The sequence below is a fragment of the Polyodon spathula genome, chromosome 1 (genome assembly GCF_017654505.1).
Source record: "Polyodon spathula isolate WHYD16114869_AA chromosome 1, ASM1765450v1, whole genome shotgun sequence".
In the NCBI taxonomy this organism is placed as follows: Eukaryota; Metazoa; Chordata; class Actinopteri; order Acipenseriformes; family Polyodontidae; genus Polyodon; species Polyodon spathula.
The window spans coordinates 68,979,185-69,004,054 of NC_054534.1; the positions used below are offsets into that span (position 1 = coordinate 68,979,185).

The following is a 24,870-nucleotide window of genomic DNA, read 5'->3' on the forward strand; positions in this document are numbered from 1 at the left end:
TATAACTCAAGTAAGACTGCCATTGCATAGCGGTTTGATCCATTCCCAGTATTAGAGTTTAAAACACTCCTGAAGTTGTTGCCTAGAAAATGTGGCTAATCAAACTCGTATTAAGTTGGAATGGGTAAAACTGCAATGCAGTAGGAGTCTTACTTCCATCTTTGTTACTATTGTGAACATTGCTGCATTCTTCTGGTAAAGCAATGAATTTGAATTCAAGATGCAGTCTTGCCAGTGCTCAAACTAAACTGGTTACTGGCCCAAATAAATGCATGCAATGAAACTGATTGCTGACATATCCTGTATTGGTTTTAACTAAGGAATAAGAGTGACATTGATTCTTTAGCAGCATCCCACCTTGTCTTGTGTTTCCAGTTTGCATTAACTCTTTATCCAGGTGTCACAGACAGAAGCAGTGTTCTTCTGATCAAAGTCCTTTGAAATTGTCTGTTTCTCATGGTTTGTGTATAATAGTTTATTTTAGTGTAGTCCATTGTTTAGACCTAAAAAGGATTGGTGACGCCTAAAGTTATTAGGACATCCGTGAATTAACTGAAGCTCAATATGGCATGCTGACAAAGTACTGCAGGGTGTGAGGTGTAGGGCAAGTTCAGGCAAGGGGTGTGGGCTTATTTCAAGGAACATGATTTCATGTAGTTTTTATTTTTGTTAAGTTAGGAAGTTGGGTTGGGATAACCTTCAGATCATCCATCCATGTGTTTATTTTCCAAAGTGGTATACAATTCAATTGACAGGAAACAAAACATTTTGGTTGGAACAGTAAATACAGCCAAATAGTGCAGACTCCATTTCCAACAAGAAATATATGGTGAGATTTTATGTTGTGTTAATCAATAATCCTTGCATGTGTTATTAGCAGCTGCAGTAGTGTTGGTAGAAATATTCAACAATCTAAAATTTATATACAAAATATAAGGCATATCAAATGTACTTAAGCATCCCTTGTGAGTGGAGATATGCGATTTGCCAATCTGCTGCCAAGGCCAGTTATTTCAACTACTATATATTTCATAAACCATTCGAGATGCCGTGACTGGGTCTCCAGATGATAGACATAATGCTCTGAGAGATTAGATTCATACTCTGTACGCAACTGTATTTTGGAATTTCAAGTTTGGTCGGATTGGAAAAATGAACTCTGTGCCAGCAATTTCACAAGGGACCTATCCATGATTCAGCTCTTGTTCAAATATTCTTTTTGGTATGCCATTCCCCATACATTCTACCCCAGTGATGCATTATTTTTGTTAGCAAAAAAATATTTATTTTTATTTTATTTATTTCCTAGAAAGAGCCCAGTAGACCTAAATGTCAAGGAGCAAGCAAAAAGGTTATTCATTTCATAACCAAAATCAAATAAATCAATCCTTAATCAGGATATTTAATTATGAATTGTCTCTTAAATTACACAAATTGGATCACATTTAAATCCCAACAGTTACAGTGTTTTTTCTGCAAACACTCCAAATAGTATTGGGACATCACTGCTGGTTTGTGATATTTGGAGTGGGACTTTTTTAGAAACAAATTTGATACCTGCCTTAGCAGTTACTGTTTCAGAAACCCGTTTTGTGGGATGTAATATAAAAAAAAAAAAAAACAATATCCCACCTAATAAATAGATATACTTTTAGGTTCCTCTCTGCCTATTAAAATATATATATATATATTTTTTTTTAATATAAAAAGGGGGTCTGAGAAATAAATCATGTACCATCCCTCAATTATTCCTCTGTGATGGCTTTCTCATGTAATGTAACAAATGTCTCGCTGCTTGTTTCACAGTCTAACAGAGCTGTCTCAGCACCACACTTCTGTATTTACAGTTTGTCGGAGGGGAATAACTGTTCCAATACTGCTTTCAGCTTGTTGAGCAAGAACTGAATGAGTTCCCACTATGCAGTTACAAAGTAAAGTACAAAATAACCTTGCCCTTCAGTGTAACTGGGAGAAAAGTCATGAAAACAACTTTGTGTTCAAGTGGAAAATTGTGATTTGAAGTTGCTGCAAAGCCTGTGGGCAGCAACACTTCAGTTACTTCAAAAGGACACGCACCAACAGTACTGCAAACTTTTGGTAATTGTGCAGTGAAGATGAAAGGCACAAATTCATAGTTATTTGCTGAGTTTGACCTCTGCAGCTCCTCAGATTTAGTCCTCAATCTAAATTTAAATAAGTCCCCTAAGAAAACACAGGCAGCAGCTGAAAACGCTTGCTGGGTGAGATGGGAAAGGATTTCAATTCATGCCTTGACTTCTTAAGCACTTTGAAGTTTCTTGTCAGCACAAGTGTTTATTTTAACTTTTTTCAACATAGAATGCTCTGAATTGACGTTTTACTGTCAGGGAAATGAAACAGCGGTGTGTCTATTGCAAGAGATGAATGCCAGGTCACTTATCTACTTGATTTACAGTTTAATTTCAAGTGCAGTGTTTTCTTCAGGATTTACAGATTGAGGGTGAATGTGTCCCCCTCCCAAAATTTTAGGGGGACATTTTCTTCAGTGAGGGGGTCAGTATATCAGCCTCTCTGCGTGCTCATTGGACTAGACAATAATAAATAAATCTGTTCATGTTTATTTGGTCAATCAATCTGTTCAACTCCAGAATTTTTTTAACCACTACACCACTGATCGTAATGTCTGATAAAAAGAGCAGGGGATACTGTTCTATTTTTCTGTCATTAAGAAGAAGCCTAAAAACGACTTTGACGGTTAAGTTACATTTCCACACGTGTACTACAATACTGTATTTATTAACAATAAATACATAAAAACAGCAGGGATGTAACTGGCACAGTATGTACACTTTAGCACTGTACGGTATGTGCATGTTTGTTATATCAGTTCATGAAGACCTTTTATTTAGTTAATATGTTTGAAACACTGTATTAAAGTTAAGAAAAGTAACATTTGTTTTGGATTCATGACCACTGATATATAGACACAATATATAAAATTACAAAAGCAAATTTAAAAAAAAAAAAAAAAAATAATAATAACATTAATGTGTTTAACTTTTACTCATTATATACTGTGGGAAGAGCAATATGTTTTTTGTTTCTAACCTAGTATATGCTGACTGTGATTTTGCTTCCACATATGCTTCCAGTTCAAGTTCTTATCTGCTTGTGGGTCTGGGGTTTTGTACCTATTAATTGCTGGTAGCTGCATTCGGACCTTTGTCTAGCCATATTATGTAATCTTCAATTTTGAAAAATATCAGTTTTTTATTTGTTTTTGTTTTTTTAAGTAAAAACGTTTTCCTTTGTGTGAAGAGATAAGACCGTTAAAACAGTAAATGTGAATTTGATAAGAAACGTAAGTTACAAATTACAGGTGGAACTCTAGTTAATTTCATTTGTAATTTAAACTTGTACAAAGTTGTTAAAGTCGTGATACTGTATTATTGCTGATTTAATTTCAAAAGTCATAAACTGTGTTTCTTTGTTTTGGGGGAAACAGCCACAAAAAAGGAAAGCGTAAAGCTGTAGGACCAACAGCACTATGGAATACAGCTTGCTGTTTTGAGAATAGTGTTGAATCTTGGTTTCAGTACTTTATTCAGTTTAATAGAGTAGCTTTTTTTTTTTTTTTTTTAATTTATTTTGTTTTCATTTTTTAAAATGTTTTATTTAGTAGTCGACAATTTGTTTTTTTTGTTATTTTCTCCCCAATTTAGTAGAGTCCAATTATTTTGTTTAGCTCAGCTCAGCTCAACGCTACACCCATGCGCTGACGTATGGAGGGGTGAAGATGAACACACGCTGTCCTCCAAAGCATGTGCCGTTAGCTGCCCGCTTTTTTACACACTGCAGGCTCCCCATTCAGCCACCCAGAGCTACAGCGTCGGAGGACAGGCCAGCCCACAGGTGCCCGCCCAGACCACCTGGGTCGCTGGTACTGATATCGGTAAAGATTCTGAATTCCGGCAGCAAATAAACACCTAAATCTACAAGCTAAACATGCAGCTTGTTGTGGCTTAAATTATGTAAATCATAAAAAGCTGATTTCAAGAACAGATCTGAAGAAACTATTTACATCTAGGACTGAGTGGAAAAATATCTACTAACTTACTCTTAAAGTATGGTTTGAGTTTCTTTCCTAGATGAGAAAACAAAAGCACCGCTAATCTCTGTAAAAATAACTTTGTTATACTTATCGATGGCACTAGCCGTGAATATGTCACTCAAACATCAGCATTACAGACCAGAAATCACCAAGGTGGTCTTAAGACAGTCCCAGCACCTGATATATGAACGTACTCGCAGCCAGATTTCAAAAATTGCCCTGTAAAAAGCTTTAAGATGTACGTTTCCATGATTCCATGTAAAGTGATGCTGGAGTTGAAGACAGGCACATTATTTCAGTTTCTGGACAAAAGAGCGAAAAGTCTCACGCATTATGCGACAAACACTGATGCAATGCAAAAAATGGAAATAAATACATTTCTTCATGCAAATCTTCAGGAACAAGTCCCCACCTGCTGTGACAGCAATGCTGGTAATACCTTTCCTACACCAAATCAGAGCAAGTGTTGCAACTCTTCACGCAGTGATGAAATCAGCATTTTTACATTATTAACTACCATTGGCCCGAATTCTTTTTATTGTCATGCTCTTTCTATAACTGAAGATTTTAAACCGTCAAGCTAGCTGAATGTAAGATGCCCTGTCATCATAATTTTCAGCGATATAATGAGTATAGCCTGGACTCGTAATGAGAAGAACTTGCAAAACTTCCATCTTATCTTATTTACTCAGTGAGGCATGGGGACTGTGTACTGAGAGTCTATGTTCTAGTTACCCGGGTGGTTTTTCAACACTTCAGGGGGCGCTTTGTTTAATGTTTTAACAGCTGTGACAAAGTGGGGTGTGCTCTGCCACTTGCAGGAACCGTTTCACTTCTCTTCTGGTGTGAAGAGAATCACTGGACCACAGAATGAGTTAAAACAGGGCGGTGCCTGTAGATTTATTCAGTTGCAAACACAAAGTAAACAAACAAAACAAAAGCCTGTCTCCATTTGGAGACTGAGGCTAAACACTTGTTTTAAGTAAACTAAGATGGGACAGTTGTTTCCCCTTATCCCAAAACACCAGCTACTTTACAACACACAGTTGTTTAACATTTAAACAACAAACACTCACGTTTTCTTTGTACACACAGTACTTCCCTCTGTTCCTACCTCCCTGGTAGTCTTTCTCTAATGGAGCTTCAGAATCCTTTTTTTTTCTTTTTTTTTTTTTTTTTTTTTTTTTATATATCATGTGGCTGTGACCAATTAGCACCAGTTATCTAATTTGGGAACAGCCACATTCTCACATGTATTTGGCAAGGCTAGGAATTAACCCCATCCCTGCCAACACCACCCAAAACACATAGCACCAACAATTTACAGACAGGGCTGTCCATCCGCACTGCTTCTCAATGGTCTTTGGGATTTACTTTAACTGTCTTTCTTTAGTACAGTCACGTGACAGCCTTCCCATAACATATTTTGAGGTACAAACCCTGACTCCTTGCTCGGAGCACGGGTGTATTTCATCGTGGGTCTTGTGCAAGAAAAAAAAAATAACCCTTTCCTGCATTTTTTTTTTTTTTTCTTTTGTGTTTTTTTTTTTTCTTTGTGAAGCTGTCATGCCCCACAGTGAGATAGTAACTTTGTATTTGCAGGGTCATATAAACCCTTCATGTTAAATATGTTGCACACCATGAAACTGACCTTAGGATTATTGTGGCCACCATATCGAGGATATGTGACTTTTGAAGTTACAGCTGCACAGTACCCTGAGATATTGTATTCATGCTTGGTACACAGCTGTATTCTTTGTGTGTATGTATATTAAGTTCATTTACCAGTAAAAAGGAACCCTTTCACTGAGGGTTTTTTATAGTTGGTATACAGTTGTATTCTATGAATATCTCAAAGTTCCATTGATACAGGTGGAGTCCAGTGCCAATGATACCATCACTTTCACATTCCCATTTCACTTAATGTTTACAAACTGTTCAATCTGATCTCTGATATGGCACCCCCTTAAATTATGCTCCTGGGTGTGCTTTTGTTCGCCAAAACTCTTATTTCTAGTTTTAGTGTAATAGGTAGTGGGTTTTTTTAGGACACAAACTGTCTTAGTTTCAAGAGGCTCCCTGCAGGGAGCAGTCCAGTGATTGTTTTGTTTTTGATTGACATCACTCTTTTGGAAGCGATCTTGACCTTGGCAGAGTCGCAATGCATTTTTCTAAAGGTGGCACCACTCTGCCCTACGCTGCTGTTCATCCAGTAAGTGCTACCAAAACATCAACAAGGAGTAGAAACAAATGAGGAGATGGTTATGTGTTTCTGTTTATTTTGATGTTTTCATTGCTAAAGCAGTAAAGGTGTCCCAATACAGAGCTATTTTGGGGGGGTGGTGGGGGGAGTAGATGAAAATTAGAAGGCAAACTGTCTAGACATTATAGTTAAACTGATCATTGTGTTCCTCTTGCATACCTGTAATACCTGTATTAAATGGACAATTTGTGAGTGAAAGATTGGCAGTTACTTTTGCTGTTTTGTTTTTGAGAAAGTTGTTTTAGCTGCTTCCATAAGTATTAGCAACACGCTGCTGAATTATGCAGGTAGAGCAGTCTCTGTAAGTCACCTTGGATAAAGGTGTCTGCTAAATAAATAAAATAATAATAATAATAATAATAATAATAGTAGTAGTAATCTGCCTCTAGCTTTCGAAGGGTAACAATAATGATGCAGTCTGCTGAGTTTTGTTGTTTGAAAGAGGTGTGGTCTGTTAAGTTCCAGACGTTACTTGTGGCAAAGCAAGTTTATATATTTTTGTCCTAAAAACTTTTCTAGCCAGGCTGACTGCACACAAACCAACAGGCCAAGGCTCCTATTTTATCAGTGCTGTGTACACGGTCATTTCTATTTGTATTTTATATTTTGTATCAGACATGTTATCAGTGTTACAATTCAATTTGGTTTATTTTAATCATCATGCTAACAGAGTTGCTAAATACGGTTTGGTTATTTTAGCACTGGAGACTGAGGTCCTCAATTTGAGCTTCTCCATGTTGCTTTGCAAGCACACCTGGAAGGGGAACACTGTTAGAGGTGAGGTGCTGTAGCAGGTCTGTCTGCACTGAGCCCAATGGACTTGTTGCCTCCAAAGGTATCCAAGTGGTCAGCTCCCAGACTGTCCAACTAGAAAAATCTAAATCGGGAGAATGGGGGAGGTTAAATCAGTGAGTCAGTGAGTGTTGAAACCTTGCATTGCTCCTGTGGATAGTCAGCATTCTGTTTCCTGAGCTGGCCTGTCTGTCTTGCACTTTGAATTGAGTTCTAAAACAAAAATGTATAAAGTAATTACAGGTGCAATTTAAACACTAATGGCAACATAATTTCTTGTCCTGTAGTATTTTAATACCCGAGGAGTTTCAAAAGTTTGTTCTGTGCATGCATGGGTATGGTTGCAGTGAGACAGTATTCATTATCATGGAAAGTTGAATGCATTGTGTGCTTTAAAGTGATTTCCTTTATGTAATAGCCCCAGAGGTGGCGAACTGGCTACTTATTTAAAAATTACTTAATTTTATTACTGTTGCTAAATTTAGTGACTTGCTAAAGAAATATCTACATGAACATGGCAAAATCAATAATGGATTATGAAACTGTGCTTGGAGGGTTCACATGAATTGTTTTGCAGGCTGAATAACCACTCCACGAACAGCCAGATTAGCACCTCTGTACTGTTGCCATAGTGCTCAAGCGTCAATGCCAGTTTCATGAAGCAGTGCAAAAACGTGCATTATCCTTGCAGACAAAAGTTGGTGTTGAAAGAGGTGGAAAATATACCACCGTACAAGAAAAAGAAAGATGTTGCTGCAGATTTCCTCATTCCCATGCACAAACTATTTGTCAGCCATTCTGGGATACAATAACACAGGGCTATAAAAAGCAAATGGTGCAAGCCGCCGGCATTTCCGATTTCCTCAATACCTGATGTTGAGGATGCCATGCTTATGTAATTTTAAAATGTCCATAGTCAGAATGGAAAATGCAGATTTCAAGTGCAGTTCATTTGCAAGGTATACTTTTTAAAATGTTCCTTGCAACTGTATTTTAAATAAAATGCACAGTACTTTTAAATGTATAATGAATGAATAATTGATTTCAGTGTTACTGTAACTTCAATAAAAACTGACAGCATGGATTTGGCTTAGACTCCTGATAACAAGAATTACTGATCAGACAATTTTTTTTGCTGGTCTCTTGAAATTCCTAACTTTATTTCTGCAGGTCATCCCAACATAGAGAAAGACAATGTCAAAGGTTATCAAAATTGACAGCCCGTTTGTGACATACACCACTAACAAAAGGAAACTCCTTTCTTGAATTGGGTCCACTTGAGCTGGAATGAGTCATTGGAACTTTATGCTGGCAAACTAATGTTTAGGTTGAATCAGCATCTGATTTGATCTGTCATGTTTTTCATTTTAGGTACGTCCAGCCATGATCGAAGACAAAGGCCACCGAGTGACGGACTACTTTGTAGTCGCGGGGCTCACGGACAAATCCACACCTCTAGACCAGGAGATCAGCCTCTCGGATACCAAGTCTAGTGGACCCAAGGCCCCCATAACAGACATCTCGGTCATCAACAAATCGGCAGGAGAAACGGTGCCTGAGGGCTTCACCTGCATCGAAACCACATACACAGGACAGCCGGCTAACCTGAACCATGGCAGCCTCAAGAGCCCAGAGTTATTTCTGTGTTACAAGAGGGGAAGGGATAAAGCACCACTGATTGATATTGGGTAAGAACCACTTATGTTAAACTTTTTTTTTTTTCTTTTATTTGGAGCAGTCCACCCATCATTTAGGGCTGTTTTTTGGTCCATCAACCACATAGTGAAAAAGATGTAATACATGACTGTGAAAGTGATTAGGTAAAAATTATTGCAATCATTCCGACCCAGTGGGTTTTGTTCTATTGATGTGTTTTCCTGCTAACTGAGGGTGCCAGGCCCTGCATAAACAGTAGGTGTGCAATATGTTTCTGGGAAACTCTATATGTTTGGAATGTTTCATCAATACACTTACTTTTCTAGTGGTCTAAACCAAGGTTTCTTAAATGCGGCCACCAGCGTGATTTTGTGCTGTCACAGCAGCTCTGGAGTAGCACACTGTGAACTCCTTAATCAGCGCCACTATGCTACTTAGTGCCCGAACTGATTCACTGCAGTGAAAACCGCTTCGCAGGAAGGTAAAATCGTACCGTGGGATGTGTTCTGTAGTGCATAATATACTCAGTAGCTGCACGTAATCCAGTGCAGTGCTGTTTTTTCGCATGGCGTCTTTCAACATGTACAAATGTTTACCTTACTGTGAGCAGCGTCGTGAGCAGAGCTGACATTCTACTAAGGTCGGTCTTAGGTTTCAGGCTATAGCTGCAGTATTTATGACTGCTTGGTATTTACTATTCAATCTCCAAATCTATGTTAAACGACAAGCCAACAGAGAAAATTAAGGCGTCTCTTGTACCTGGCTAAAGTTGCTTTGCTTTTCTTGTGCCTGTTCCCTATTATGGTGCTGTGTGTCTATGCCCTTGTTTAACAAGGGTGTATTTATGATTTATTAGAATTTTACTATAAAAAAAGCATTATTTAATTGAGCTCTGAATTGTGCAGCAAGTGATTGATTGTTTTATTTTGTCTGCTGACGCACACCCAAGTTGTACCTGTTGTCAGTGCAATAATATTACAAAACTAGAAGTTGCAGGCAACTTTAAGACTTCTAGGCGTTTACAGCAGAACAAGATATCATACGAACATTTTGTTAATTGGAAAGCCTCATTTTATAGTGTGTGTTTTTTGTAGGATAACAGTTAGTATTTTATAAATGTTGATTTAGCATTAATCATGATTACTACTTGTGATTAGTTGTAATAGAGTGCATTGCACACGCTGTGGAACTTTCAGCTGCATATTTTAAATACCCCAGCTGTCAAATTTCTGTACAGTAATGTTATAAAAAAAATGGCAATAATATATAAAAAATGTCAATTTTAAAAATAAAGTGGGTACACTATATATTTTTTATTACCATTATATGATTTACTATTAGATGTATTATTAGTATTAAACAGTCTATGTTGCAGGGTAATGCAATAGGAATGGGTCGATATACCGGTTTTTCGGTTTACCACGGTTTAGGTACATTACGGTATTAATGCTGTTACTTTAATTCTACACCGCAATTATCGTAATTTCTTTATACAACGGTTAACGTATTTTTCAACTGCAAACACACTTCTTCTAAATCAGATGATGGTACTTGCATTCTTAGCAAATTGTCTAAGGAAGATCTTTTTTATGAACTGATACTGTATTTTGATAATGGTTTTGAAGAAAACGGTCAACGACACAGAACACACGCTGCAATTGCTGCGTTCTCTTGCCCAGAGCTTGCTTCACCGGCTGCTCTTAGCTGCTGTCTTTCTGACGTCACACGCAGTTTTTAGAGAAACGTGTTCTCCACCTTGCAGCACAGCACACATTTTCAATGTGCTATATTTACATTTGTCTGGATTATCAACAGTCAGTTTAATGTAATTGATTAAGATTAACTTTATTGTAAAATTATACATCACTTATCACGGATTTAGTATGTGTTTAAATAATTGATTTATTTATTTAATATAGCGTTGACAAGGCTGTTCACTGCTTCATTGTATAATGATAAAATGTTGTTCGCCTCCACTACAAGATGGCAGCAGTATTTGCATTACAATTAGCAGGACACTCGTGAACTTTGCATCGTCCCTTTGGTTCACAGCCACAGCCAGCCTCCCGCAGTAACATTTCAAAGCTGCGCTGGGCTATGCAGAATCTGCTCAGATTTCTGTGGGTGATCTAGTGCTTGCTCTTCATAAAGCAAGCGACTCTGAACAGTTCTCATAATATTTTTCATTATCTACAATAATTAGTTCAGTGAAAGATTCGTTCCCAAAGTTGCGCCAACCCTCTCCATGCGTCTTAAATTGTACACTGGCTGCTTGGTTGTCAGATTCAGGACTTGTGGTTGTTATTTTATCACAGTTTAGTCTTAAATAATTGTATTCCGATTTGTAAACAAACAGTATTAGCGTTAATTGTCAAGCTCATGAATATTTTATTGTTTAGAGCGTTTAAAAAGCCTGGTACAGACTATTGGTCAGTTTACAGTAAGGGACAGCAGAGTCACACTGGTTTTAATATGGAACCACATGAGAACTTGGAGACCAATTATTTATTTTTTCAACAGTTTTGTTGTTTTCAAGTTTCTAGTTTTATTATATGTTCATTACAGTTATATTAAAAAAAAAATGGGGTACCATGCTTCAAAGGGTTAAGACTTGGAAATCATACAAACATTGTTAATTGGAAAGCATTATTTTAAATTACATAAGAAAATAATTATAACTAGGGGTCTACTTAAATCGCGGTAAATTTACGTATTTTTCATGGCTAGGTTACGGAATAAAATTAGGATTTCGCTGACATTTCGCGGACCTGTTTAAACGTTAAATAAAGCTTAGTAGACAGTATTTCAGAAGACTATAAATCCTAAAAATAGTGGTGCTTGCTTCCTTACTCAAACAGAGTGTTTATATGCATCGACTCCTAAAAGAGATGAATTTCGTGGTGACCCCTCAATTTCACGATTTCCACGAAATTGCGATTTAGGTAGACCCCTAATTATAACTATCACTGTGTGAAACAAAAAAAATAAGACGCCACTACAATAGTATTCTTGTCAGTACAGTATACACGTTCCCTTCAGTTGCATATGTAGATAGCACAGTGTAAATCGGACCCAATTTCTCTCTAAACACAGCCCTATCAATACAACTTCATTAAAATAAACGGTAGAACGTATAACTGAGATCTCTCATAAATATTAACAACCTCCTGAAGTCATATTTATGGTAGCCTTACAGAATAAAACTAATTTTGTACATACAAAGCCGTTCTAAAACTTTTGTCTCATGACTTTGAATTTTCTCATTGACTTGTATTAACACATTTTCGCAGTAGCTTTATCCTAAAACACTTTAAAACATACAAATAATCAAACGAACATCGTACTAAACATATCTGTCAGCCTACCTGTAAAGACGTGGTGTTTGGGCTTTAACTTACAATGCAAACTCTCTCTCTCTCTCTCTCTCTCTCTCTCTCTCTCTCTCTCTCTCTCTCTCTCTCTCTCTCTCTCTCTCTCTCTCTCTCTCTCTCTCTATATATATATATATATATATATATATATATATATATATATATATATATATATATATATATATATATATATATATATAATTTGCAGTACAATGTATGATATACAAAGATATTTCCTTTGACTCGTATCGTGATAGTTAGCTAGTCGCATCTCAGAGCATCACGAACGAGAAGTATTGCTTGCTCTTCATAAAGCTTCCCCCCCCCCCCCCCCCCCCCCCCCCCAAAAAAAAAAAAAACTGTTATTTTGAAGTACAGTGGGTTGCGAAAGTATTGACCCCCCTTGGAATTTTTCCTATTTTGTTGCCTTACAACCTGGAATTAAAATGGATTTTTATTTGGATTTCATGTAATGGACATACACAAAATAGTCCAAATTCATGAAGTGAAATGAAAAAAATAACTTGTTTAAAAAAATTCTAAAAAATAAATAACGGAAAAGTGGTACGTGCATATGTATTCACCCCCTTTGCTATTAAGCCTCTAAATAAGATCTGGTGCGACCAATTACCTTCAGAAGTCACATAATTAGTTAAATACAGTCCACCTGTGTGCAATCTAAGTGTCACATGATCTCAGTATATATACACCTGTTCTGAAAGGCCCCAGAGTCTGCAACACCACTAAGCAAGGGGCACCACCAAGCAAGCGGCACCATGAAGACCAAGGAGCTCTCCAAACAGGTCAGGGATAAAGTTGTGGAGAAGTACAGATCAGGGTTGGGTTATAAAAAAATATCCAATACTTTGAACATCCCACAGAGCACCATTAAAGCCATTATTAAAAAATGGAAAGAATATGGCACCACAACAAACCTGGCAAGAGAGGGCCACCCACTAAAACTCACGGACCAGGCAAGGAGGGCATTAATCAGAGAGGCAACAAAGAGACCAAAGATAACCCTGAAGGAGCTGCAAAGCTCCATAGCGGAGACTGGAGTATCTGTCCATAGGACCACTTTAAGCTGTACACTCCACAGAGCTGGGCTTTACGGAAGAGTGGCCAGAAAAAAGCAATTGCAAAAGAAAAAAATAAGCAAACACGTTTGGTGTTCGCCAAAAGGCATGTGGGAGACTCCCCCAAACATATGGAAGAAGGTACTCTGGTCAGATGAGACTAAAATTGAGCTTTTTGGCCATCAAGGAAAACGCTATATCTGGCGCAAACCCAACACCTCTCATCACCCCGAGAACACCATCCCCACAGTAAAGCATGGTGGTGGCAGCATCATGCTGTGGGGATGTTTTTCATTGGCAGGGACTGGGAAACTGGTCAGAATTGAATGAATGATGGATGGTGCTGAATACAGGGAAATTCTTGAGGGAAACCTGTTTCAGTCTTCCAGAGATTTGTGACTGGGACGGAGGTTCACCTTCCAGCAGGACAATGACCCTAAGAATACTGCTAAAGCAACACTTGAGTGGTTTAAGGAGAAACATTTAAATGTCTTGGAATGGCCTAGTCAAAGCCCAGACCTCAATCCAATTGAGAATCTGTGGTATGACTTACAGATTGCTGTACACCAGCGGAACCCATCCAACTGGAAGGAGCTGGAGCAGTTTTTCCTTGAAGAATGGGCAAAAATCCCAGTGGCTAGATGTGCCAAGCTTATAGATACATACCCCAAGAGACTTGCAGCTATAGTTGCTGCAAAAGGTGGCTCTACAAAGTATTGACTTTGGGGGGGTGAATACTTATGCACGGTCAAGTTTTCTGTTTTTTTGTCTTATTTCTTGTTTGTTTCAAAATAAAAAATATTTTGCATCTTCAAAGTGGTAGGCATGTTGTGTAAATCAAATGATACAAACCCCCAAAAAATCCATTTTAATTCCAGGTTGTAAGGCAACAAAATAGGAAAAATGCCAAGGGGGGTCAATACTTTCGCAAGCCACTGTAGGTTAGTTGTCTTTGCATACTGTGTATTATTGTAAAATAATGTCACTGTTTCCACTGTAATTACTGTGTTGGCTAGTTAGCTTAGCCAGCCACAAACAATGGCAGATTTAAAGATTTATGGCATGTCATCCATATTGATTGGCCAGATTGCTTCATGTAACAACTTTTCCTGAATAAATTTTTTGGAAGACAGTACATAGAAAACGTATACCAAAAAATCAAGTCAGTTGGCCAAAGGGTTCATGAAGAGTTGTCCAAGTGTTTTACGCTAAATCCAACATGGAAGCGCACACCATGTGACCTAAAAAAAATTCCTTAAGAATTAATCTTGGACATGAGTGGACTATGTAAGAAAGAATTTCACAGCTGTACTATTTAATGTTCATCAAAAGGCGGCTTTTGAATATTGTCCAAAATTCAGTAAATCCAAAATGGCTGCCACACCATTTGACCAAAGTCTGCCATATTGACCGTGGCACAACGTCACACAGTCCTCTACATTACTGCAACATTTCGTGAGTTTTGGTGCAGCAGTTCAAAAGTTATAGGCATTTGTAACTTTTTGGAGGCGGAAGAAAATAATAATAATAATAATAATAATAATAATAATCCTTACAACAACAACAGGCTTCCGGCCATTCGGCCTGAAAGCCTAATAAACCTTGCAAAAACCTGTTATAGCCGCAGTTTATTATTAGAAGGGACTTGGAATTAAGGTCCAGATGAGAGGGACTGTATAGTTTAACTTTTATTACAGAAATGATTTGAAAACTATTTAGATGTGCATATGTCCACATGTTCTATATGTTTTTAGATGATTAGCTAATTATATTTAGGAAATGTTTCTTACTGGTGACCACACTCTGAGGCCACCAAAGAATATATTTTGAGACTCAGAGAAGGACCATTTCAGTGTGGAATCCCAGAGGAATGAAAACTAGCTGTGATTTTGCCCCTTATATGCATAAATCGGCAAGGGAGAATGGGCTTTTAACTGAAACTAATTCATCTAATGTGAGTGGTTGGATTAAATACTTTCCCAACATTAATGCAACACTCAAAGTCCTTTTTGATGGAAGTTACTTTAATGTGTTGACAATATTCCTTCCATCATCTAAGCATCTTCCACGATCTCAACTGAAAAAGCCTGCACTGTGTAAAAACCTCGAGAAAATGTTGCTGAAAACTTCAGTTCAAAGCTCAGTCCCTACTAAGTTTCAGCAGGTGTTCTCTTGGCTTACTCGGCAGCCTGCCAGTATTTGCTTTGAACCGCCTCCACTGTAGAGCAAATATTAGCTGACATTTCCTAGAGATCACTGCATGCTGTTTACTGCTTTCCTTGCCATCGTATGCTTGTAGCTGATTAGGGTACCATGGTTAAGGCAGGGATTAAGACATGGTGATCACGGGTGAGAACATTGAACTTTACCAACACTACTTGAAGTTGTACCTTAACCAAAAAAAATAATAAAAAATAAACTTTTTTTCACGGTTGCTCTAATGATGCTGAACTAGCTTGGTTGCCTTACTTTGCAATGTAGCCGTTCACACTTTAATTCAATTGACAGCGCTGTAAAAATTGAAACATACATGCACTGCCAACTCGCCTGCCCAGTTCTGTCAACCTGTAGCTGCATTTTTCAATGCCTGTCAGGTCTTTGACCCAAATCAAGCAAATTATCTCGGCATAGCTGAGAGAAGTGTTTCGGGCCATTCTACTGTTTTAAAGACAACTGCGTAGCACAGCGTGAATACTGTGCTTACTACGGAATTGACAGTGAAGTGAAGTGAAGTGTTTGCCAGTTCTGGAAAAACATGGAAATGAGACTCTTGCTGTAATTGCTGTCAGTTGCTTGACAGTACCAGTAAATAGTGTTGATGCAGTGTAACGGGATGAGTGTTAAGTGTGTGGGTCTTCACAGATAAATACTGAGGCAGACACAGAGCAGTGGGTGTTGACACGCCACACAGTCGTTCAGATCTAATAAACAACACATTCAGATCTAATAAACAACACATGCCCGACACTAGGGTACGAACAATGGTAATCCTAGCGTTGGATTTAATAAAGAAAACAAAACAAAACAAAGCTACAAATAAAAGGTTGCCACACAAGGCGAGCACTAGTCCCACTAAAAGGAACCTCCCGCTCCTGGAATCTACTACACTATGCAAACCCTCTCTATACTGTTTGGGATCAACATCCCCTAAACTGACCTACTTCTGGGCTCCACAGTGACTCCTGCCTCTTCAAAAGGTCTCAGCTGGGCAATGGCTTCACGAGCAGCATCTTGGAGTGGAAGGGTTTTGTGTAGTAGTTATGTTGTGCTGTGGCAGTGCATGTGCTGGCTTGGTAGCTTCAGCTTCCGAATCTGTAGTATGACAATAGAAGTAACCATAAAGAACCACAGCACTCGTCTGAGTAGCATGTCGGTGCAGTCGCCTCGAGCTTTAGCGCAGCCTCCCTAGGTTCCCCACCCCAGCCAATCCAGTGCTTCTGATCAGATCAGCGCCGGAATAGCCTAACTGCTCAATTGGTTGCCCAGCAACGTGCCTCCTCTTGCGCATCCCAGCTGCACACAACTGCGCAGGACCACTGACAGGGCTCTCCCTGTCATAGGTATGTATGGGAACAACCTTGCTTTTTAAGGCGCTGCTTTCATTTCCGTACTTGTACCAGTATTCCATGAATATAGAAGATTTGGGAACTTTATTGCTTTAAAGCTGCAATGCCCTGTATGCTTTTAAAAATAGTTTGAACATTGTAAGGAATTTTAATAATAAGTAAGTAATAGTTTTTCTAAAATTTTTTATATAGAACAAATTATTTTTTTATAATGTAATTTTCTGCAGCAAACTGAGAAGTTGGCTGTGGTATTTGAGCATTGGAATTTAAAGTGAGAAGGGGCCTTTGCTTGCATGGGGGATGGATGGGTGAATCTCAGAGATAACAGAAGCCAAAGGAATGTCTTTGTTCGGTTTGGGAGTGTACACGTTGAACATAGAGGAAGGGGTCATAAATGATGTCATTACAAGGGCTTGTTTTGGAAGCTACAAAATTAAAATGAATCTGTTTGGGGCTAAGTTCTCAATCACTGTAGCCCAGTGTGATGCGACTCTGTCCATGAAAATTATTTTTGTGAGCTATACCAATAAACATATATTTGATGTCAATAATATTGTTTATCAGCTCCTATATATAACAGAGGTTTGTTACCTTTTAGGTGAAAAAATAAAATTGTGTGTCCCTCCTTTTTTCTGCTCCAAAAAACAACAACAAACAAACAATGTGAAATTGGTCTTTTTAAAAGCTTTTTTATTATTATTTTTATTTTAGTAAATGTAACACATTTTCACAGAACAACCATTCTTACGGGAAAGTGTCAGTCACATTCCTGAAAAACACAAGACCGCTGAGCTGCGTTTAAAACTTTGGTTGTTTAATCTATAGCAACAACGTACTTGGCTTCCTTCCTGTACTTCTGCATCTGGCAGAACCTGAGGCACCGACAAGATTAAGCCGTTCGAGAATACTGTGGCCATTGACAAATGATTGCTTAAAGGGTACATAAGGACCTTTTTATTTTATTGTGTTCCCATGTGGTGCTACAACTGTTTATACAATGTGTGTCAATGTGTGTGTTTAAATATATATATATTATAATTATAATTATATATATATATATATATATATATATATATATATATATATATATATATATATATATATATATATAATCATTATTTATTTATTTATTTATTACATTTGGACCACTTTTTAAAACTTTTAAATTGCATTCTCTGCCTCCAGATGGCTTCACATGTACCTGAATGGACCGCTCAGAACTACAGTCAGTCATATGCCCATGGTCAAGTCATCCAATGATTAGGATTATAATTAGGATTTCACTGGCATTTCGCAGACCTGTTTAAACATTAAATACACCTAATATTTCAGAGCGCTATAAAATAAAGTAGTGGTATTTGCTTCCTTGCTAAAACAGAGTGCTGTGATTTGATAAAAGGCAAGCGTGCAACATCCCCAGACATTCTTTGCCAAGTGTGGACTTGCTCATACATTGAGACATAATGTCTGCATCCAGTGAATTGGTTGGAAGTGTAAGGCAAAGCTTTGCCAAGTTATAGAGATATGGAAATCTATTAGAAACAGTCTCAAAACTCATTTGCCCAAAGGCATCTGGAATTGTTTAATAAAGTCCACATATGTGCACGTTTGTTGTCATGTTATTTGTTCCATCCAGGAATGTATTTTGTCAGTACCGAGTCAAAACAAAGAAAACGTGCCTATTCGGGTCTAAATTCTAGTTGCGTTTAAAAAGTGAACAGCAGGTTGTTTGAACCGAGGTAGCTGTGCTTGATTGTACCTGTAGTGCTGATTTAACTTGGGTACAACTGACACAAGAATACTTGTTTTTGTCTGTGCTGACTTTCCAGTTTGTTTTCTGAAAGCTGTTGTTTGTTTTATGTTCTGTTCAGCAGCCTCTGTAGTAGCCTTTTGTTTAATGTGTGATTCTGAAGTTATAGCGATAGATCAGATTTTCTTTGTCACGTTACAAGATGTGCAAAACAATTACAAAAAAGAGTTTATTTGGGAAATGTCTTGACACGCCCCTCAGCCAAAATATACTTTGTTTGTTTTGCTTTGTCCATTTTTGGTATTTTATGACTAACGCTGAAAACTAGATTTTAGCAACCTAAATCAAAACAATGCAGCACTGACTTTGTCCCACCTGCTACCTACAGTACAGCAGGTCACAGAAAAGCCAGTACAGAAGCACTGGTAGGCTTATTAAAACACTGTTGTCATCTGAACAGTAAACAAGAAAGTTAACTGCTTTGGAGTATTTTTTTTGTTTTTTTTAATTATATTTCGCTAGGTTTTTGTTTTTGCCTAAGTGCAATGCACACAGGAAAAAAAAAAGCCTACAGAAGAAAGATACATAGTTTCTGTTGCTTGCGTTGTGCATTAGTTAATTTAAACAAGGTTTCTTTCATCCTCGCACCAACTGACTGTCCTGATTTTTCACTCTTGCTATCTGGTCACCCTAGCTCCGCCCCTGTGTGTATTTTTTGTATGTTGCGTGTGGTGTATTAATGTTGGTGTACAGATATTACTGCATGGGATGTAAATGGCTCTGTGTAGCACAAGTGATTTTAAAATATATAGTTGTATTTTAGCCACGTGATTGCACAAATACTTCACGTGCATTTAAAGTATGTAACAGTATGTGAGCACTGGGATTGCACAAATTAGTTCACGTGCTGGGATTCAAGTGAATAATTAGTAATTGAATCCCGGCACAACAGTATATATAGATGCATGTTTCACTCATTCAGGGTTGTATGTGCTCAGGGCAAGGGAATGAGAGGTGGTAGTCAGGAGGTAGTAGTAATAATAATAATAGCACCAGCACCATACTTAGTTTTTGTTTAGTGTTCATCCACTGTTTGTTTTAGTGTTAGTCCGTTTTTTGTTTGTCTGTTTGTTTTGGCCCAAAGTGCTGTGTGCTGTTGTGTTTTTTTTTTTTTTTTTGTTTAACTCTTATTTGTTTAATAAATGCACCGAGCGCCACAGCGTCTCAGTTTCACCTGCCAGTACTGCCTGTCTGTGTACTCCTTTCTGGCCTGACGTCACCCCTACCTACAGCCAGCCTGTTCACACTGAGAAGCAGTTCATTTGACTGTCTGACAGAATGTCCCTCTTCCAATCTGCTTTGCACTTTATCTTGCAGGGTTTTGTATGAGGGGAAGGAGAGGCTAATCCAAGGCTGCGAGGTGATCCAGGCCACACCCTACGGACGCTGTGCCAATGTCAACAACAGCTCAGCCAACTCCCAGCGCATCTTTATCACCTATCGGAGGACACCGTTAATAAGGCCTCAGAACTCGCTGGCAGTCACTGATATCTGCGTTATTATTGCCAACAAGGGAGAGACCCCACCACACACTTTCTGTAAAGTTGATAAGAACTTAAATTGTGGGATGGTAAGGACATGCTGCTCTTCAGAACGCTGTGGTTTCTAGAACCAAACGGAGAGCCACACTTAAACTTTTGAACCCAGACCTGTGCAGAGTCAGAAATTATTGGTTATGTCAACTAGTGTTGAATGAAATATATACAAAGTTGGATCTAAAATGTTTGATGTCCAACAGATGGTTTCCATTACCTGAAACCTTTTTTACTATTTGGCCTTGTGTCACTGTTCTCCAAGCAGTTATTTTTTTTCAGACAGTCAGTTTTTGTGTTTTACAGTAACTTCCCTAGATAATAGGTTAAGGGGTACTTTCCACCTAATCTTTATACTGCTGTGAGTTGAAGCATTTCTTTTCATGTGTAGTTCTGCAGTTTAAAATATGTGTGTTTGCCAAATGAAAGTACATGCAAGTCTGTTACAATTTGTTACTGTAATTGTGAGTGTATGTAACTTATAACCACTCTTCTGCATCCCATCTTTTCATAAGATTACAGCTACAATGTAGATTTGTGATGAACACAACCTCTGTTAGATATAATGTTTTATCCAGTTAACCCTTTCACTGATGCATTGTTTTACCTTTGGCCAATATACAAACAACATTGTGTGATGCTCTCAATAAAGTTCCTTTATAGGTGGTGTCCAGTAGGAATGAGCCGATTTCACTGTCACATTGACCCTATCCATTTCGGGTTTCCGTTGGCTAAGTTTATTTTATTCGAAGACCTTTTCACCTGAAGTCATGCAAATGAGGGGGAAAGAAGGAGGTTGATATGCAAATTAGCCATGCGTTGAGTTCTGGTGTGGTTTCCATGCACAGAGAACAGGCACACGAAATAATCTCGCCTGGAAATCCATGGTTGTCAGGTGACATCTTGTTTGAGTGAAACTGTTCAAAGCACAATGTAAATCTCACCTGGCTGGTTGTTTAAGAATATGTTTTACTGCTATTCCCCAAATTGTTTTTAATTGCTGGGGTGGCTTGTCATTAGTAGTGAATAATATTTCAGCTAATTTATCACACGACTTAATTATTTTCTTTAATTAATATCTTAGGTATATAATGAAACTGTCCAACCCAGCTATTGCAGTTCACCATGGCAGAAAACCAGTGGATACGTAGGATTATAGAGATCTGTTCCAGACACCTTCCATGTATGATCCCAAAGGCTGTCTGGATTGGGATCAGCAGACGTTTTCACGTACAGTATGGGTTTCCATGTGAAAATGGGTGTGGTTTTCCCATGTTTTACGTCATGCAGATTTACCCTAGCCCTCTCTGTGGCCATTGTTTTTCGGCCACAAACCTGATCCTCTCAAGCTCCCAAACATGCACACGCATCTCCACTTCACGTGTAAAGAACCACACATGGAAACTCCCCCAAAGGAAACCCGAATTGTGTAGGGTCATTTTTCATTTGGCTCGAGCACAGTGTCTTGAGTAAAATTAGAACACACATGGAACCCCCACCCCCCACCCCCCCATGATACAGATGTTTTTTCACATTTTCAAACTTCCGCTTCTAGTTTTATGTATTTTCCTTATTTTTATAGCAGTGTTTTGATTAATTATTGAAACTATACATTTAAGTACTGCAAATGTAGTAATTAACACAGCTAAAACAATCTGTGTTTGTAACTAGTTGTGAGTTTGGGTTTATGAACTGCTACGGTAATCTGAAATTGTTACCCGTGGCCTTTACTGTGAATTATACTTATGTGCCTATTTGAAAGGAAAGTAAGACTATTTAATCTATGTATGTATTCTTTTCGGCTAGCCTGGTATTTTTTATTTTCCTGAACAAAGGTAATCTCTTTGTAAATCATTTTGTGTTTTTGTTTGAACTTTGTTTCAGTGGGGCTCCAACGTATATATTTGTTACAAGAAGTCGGTCTCTGCTTCCAATTCAATAGCATACAAGGCTGGTAAGTTGCTGTTTTTATATTATTGTGTGGGCCAAGCATGTTGACTCCGGTGTTACAAATCAAATGCAAATGGTCTTTGGTGTGTTTATGCTGCTTTTGTGTAATTCTGTAAGCAATGCAGTCTTTCAGCATTGTGCAACTGCCTAACGGATTGAAGTAGTACTCCTTCATATCCATGTCTCAGTGTTGGTGGGTTGCCTGTTGCTAACATTGTGATCCTGCTGTGTTATGATAAACGGAGTGTTCACATTCTACTTGAACGGCTGTTCTCATAAAGGGGTTGGACTTCCTTTGTTTACTGTTCCAGTATAATAAAGTTTCTTAATCTGCTAAGGTGTGACTTGTGCCAAGTCCGTGCATTTTTAATGGGCCATGTTGTGTGACGTGATTAAAAACTCCAAAACCACAAATGCAGACGAGCCCAGCTGTTTTGCACTGTAGTTGAGATGCCTGCTTGTGGTGGTACAGTTGCCAGTTCGTGTCCAGCCTTCACCTTGTTGCACATTGTCTGCTTTGATTAGATTTTCATCTTTGTGGTTTATTTTGCTTCACAAGGTGATAGTTAGTGTATTGCTGCATTCATGTTATCCAGCATGTTGACTTATTGATCTTAAATCGGTGTAAGAGCTCTGGTAAATATTTTCTTACAAGACAGGAACATGACAATGTGATCCTCATCCACGCTTAAGAAAACAAAAATGTCTACAGATATACTGCAATAGTTGAAATGCAAAATGCAAACAACATACATTTAAGCTACAGTAAATAGTCACCACTGATTTATTAAAGTGCACCTTTATGTATTATCATAAGCGCCATAAGGAAAAGTTTTTTTTTTTTTTTTTTTTTTTTTTTAGGGAATAACCTTCAGAAAAGTGGTACTAAAATGTTGTGTGACAGGTTTGATCTTCAGCTAAAACGCTGTGCTGTGTGACAGGTTTGATCTTCAGCTAAAACGCTGTGTTGTGTGACAGGTTTGATCTTCAGCTAAAACGTTGTGTTGTGTGACAGGTTTGATCTTCAGCTAAAACGCTGTGTTGTGTGACAGGTTTGATCTTCAGCTAAAACGTTGTGTTGTGTGACAGGTTTGATCTTCAGCTAAAACGCTGTGTTGTGTGACAGGTTTGATCTTCAGCTAAAACGCTGTGTTGTGTGACAGGTTTGATCTTCAGCTAAAACGCTGTGTTGTGTGACAGGTTTGAACTTCAGCTAAAACGCTGTGTTGTGTGACAGGTTTGATCTTCAGCTAAAACGCTGTGTTGTGTGACAGGTTTGATCTTCAGGTATCCAGAAGAAGACTATGAATCATTCCCCCTGTCAGAATCGGTCCCTCTATTCTGCCTTCCAATGGGAGCTACCATTGAGTGCTGGGCTCCTAACACCAGATATCCACTGCCAGTCTTCTCAACATTTGTCTTAACAGTATCTTCTGGGGAAAAGGTGGGTGACTTTCTTTTAATTACTTACTAGTAAAGATACAGATGCAAGATTTTGGGGGGGGAGAGAATGTCCTGGTTTCCTTTAATGTAAAGTATTGTCACTTGTTTGTTCTACAAATCACTAAATTGACCAATTGTGACATGCAAACCCAAATGTCCAAGTTCAATGAGAAATTCTAAAAGTTATATTCAGTTGTTTAGCTGAGAAGTGCGTATGGTCTCTTTTGCAGAATTAGTGCAAACTACTATAACTACTTTTTCCCCAGGTGTATGGTGCTGCTATTCAGTTTTATGAGCCTTACCCCATGGAGATGTTGACAGAGAAGCAGAAACAGCAGTTGGGCCTCATCACTGCAGTGGAAAAGAAGATAATCCCCAACAAGCGTGTCAACACCAACAAGTGCATCTGTCTGCTCTCACACTGGCCCTTCTTCGAGTCCTTCCGCAAGTTCCTCATGTTCCTCTACAAGCTGTCTGTCTCTGGACCGCACCCTCTTCCCATTGAAAAGTAGGCTTTACATTTTAATTGAGCAAAACACCATATGAAGATTTAAGCTGCAATGAGCTTCAATATCAAACAGCAGACCTTGTTGATGGTCCTGTTTTATATATGTATATGTCTGTACTGTAGGTAGGGACACAAACCAGCTTTCCACGAAGCCACCACTCTGAAAATTAAATATGGTAGGAGGTTTGAAATGACATGTCCTTTTTGTAGATAAGAAAGCAACTCTGTCGTTAAACAAGGCAGGGCAAGGGGGGGGGGGGGGGGATTTAAAAGGAGAAATCTGGTAATATATTTTTTTTTCTTGGAGGCTTTAAAATGTCCTGGGTTAGAATCTGTTTTGGCCATATTTTTTTTTTCTCCAGTGTATCAGTATACACTATCAAGTATGTATGGATATTAATTATTATTATTATTTTTAATAATGATGTTTTCTGTTTTAGGCACATCTCCCACTTTATGCACAACCTTCCTTTCCCTTCACCACAGAGACCAAGAATCCTAGTTCAGGTAAGACATTTTAGTTTCTCCAATGTTACCTCTCTATAGTATACTGTGTGCTCTGAGTGATGATGGAAGCTAACCTGAGTTTTATGTTTCAGCTCTCTGCCCATGACGCCTTGATACTTTCTCAGCCAGTTTGCACGCCATTACCACTAAGGTATGTTCAGAATCAGAAAGCTTATCTCTGGTATATATACATTGTATAATATATGTATTTAATTTTATGTCTTTGGTCCTCCAAGGGTTTTAGGTTTCAATGTTGTCTGTATGTAACTCTTGAAATGGCTTACTGACATTTACTCTTGTCGTTTG

At 38.2% G+C, this 24,870-nt stretch overlaps 1 protein-coding gene across 3 annotated transcripts in view; it reads left to right on the forward strand.

The window, feature by feature from the left end:
• LOC121321667 (DENN domain-containing protein 4C-like) overlaps positions 1 to 24,870 on the forward strand; it is an 86,339-nt gene that overhangs the window by 20,640 nt on the left and 40,829 nt on the right. For 2 of the 3 annotated variants that reach the window (XM_041260666.1, XM_041260661.1), the window contains 7 exons: positions 8,517 to 8,833; positions 19,942 to 20,194; positions 22,041 to 22,110; positions 23,381 to 23,550; positions 23,816 to 24,057; positions 24,498 to 24,564; positions 24,657 to 24,715. In XM_041260666.1, coding sequence (XP_041116600.1) covers positions 8,529 to 8,833; positions 19,942 to 20,194; positions 22,041 to 22,110; positions 23,381 to 23,550; positions 23,816 to 24,057; positions 24,498 to 24,564; positions 24,657 to 24,715 — 1,166 coding nt within the window. In that variant the 5' untranslated portion in view covers positions 8,517 to 8,528. Of the gene's footprint in view, positions 1 to 8,516; positions 8,834 to 19,941; positions 20,195 to 22,040; positions 22,111 to 23,380; positions 23,551 to 23,815; positions 24,058 to 24,214; positions 24,234 to 24,497; positions 24,565 to 24,656; positions 24,716 to 24,870 lie in introns of those variants that run through there. The other variant, XM_041260671.1, reaches the window with a different exon arrangement.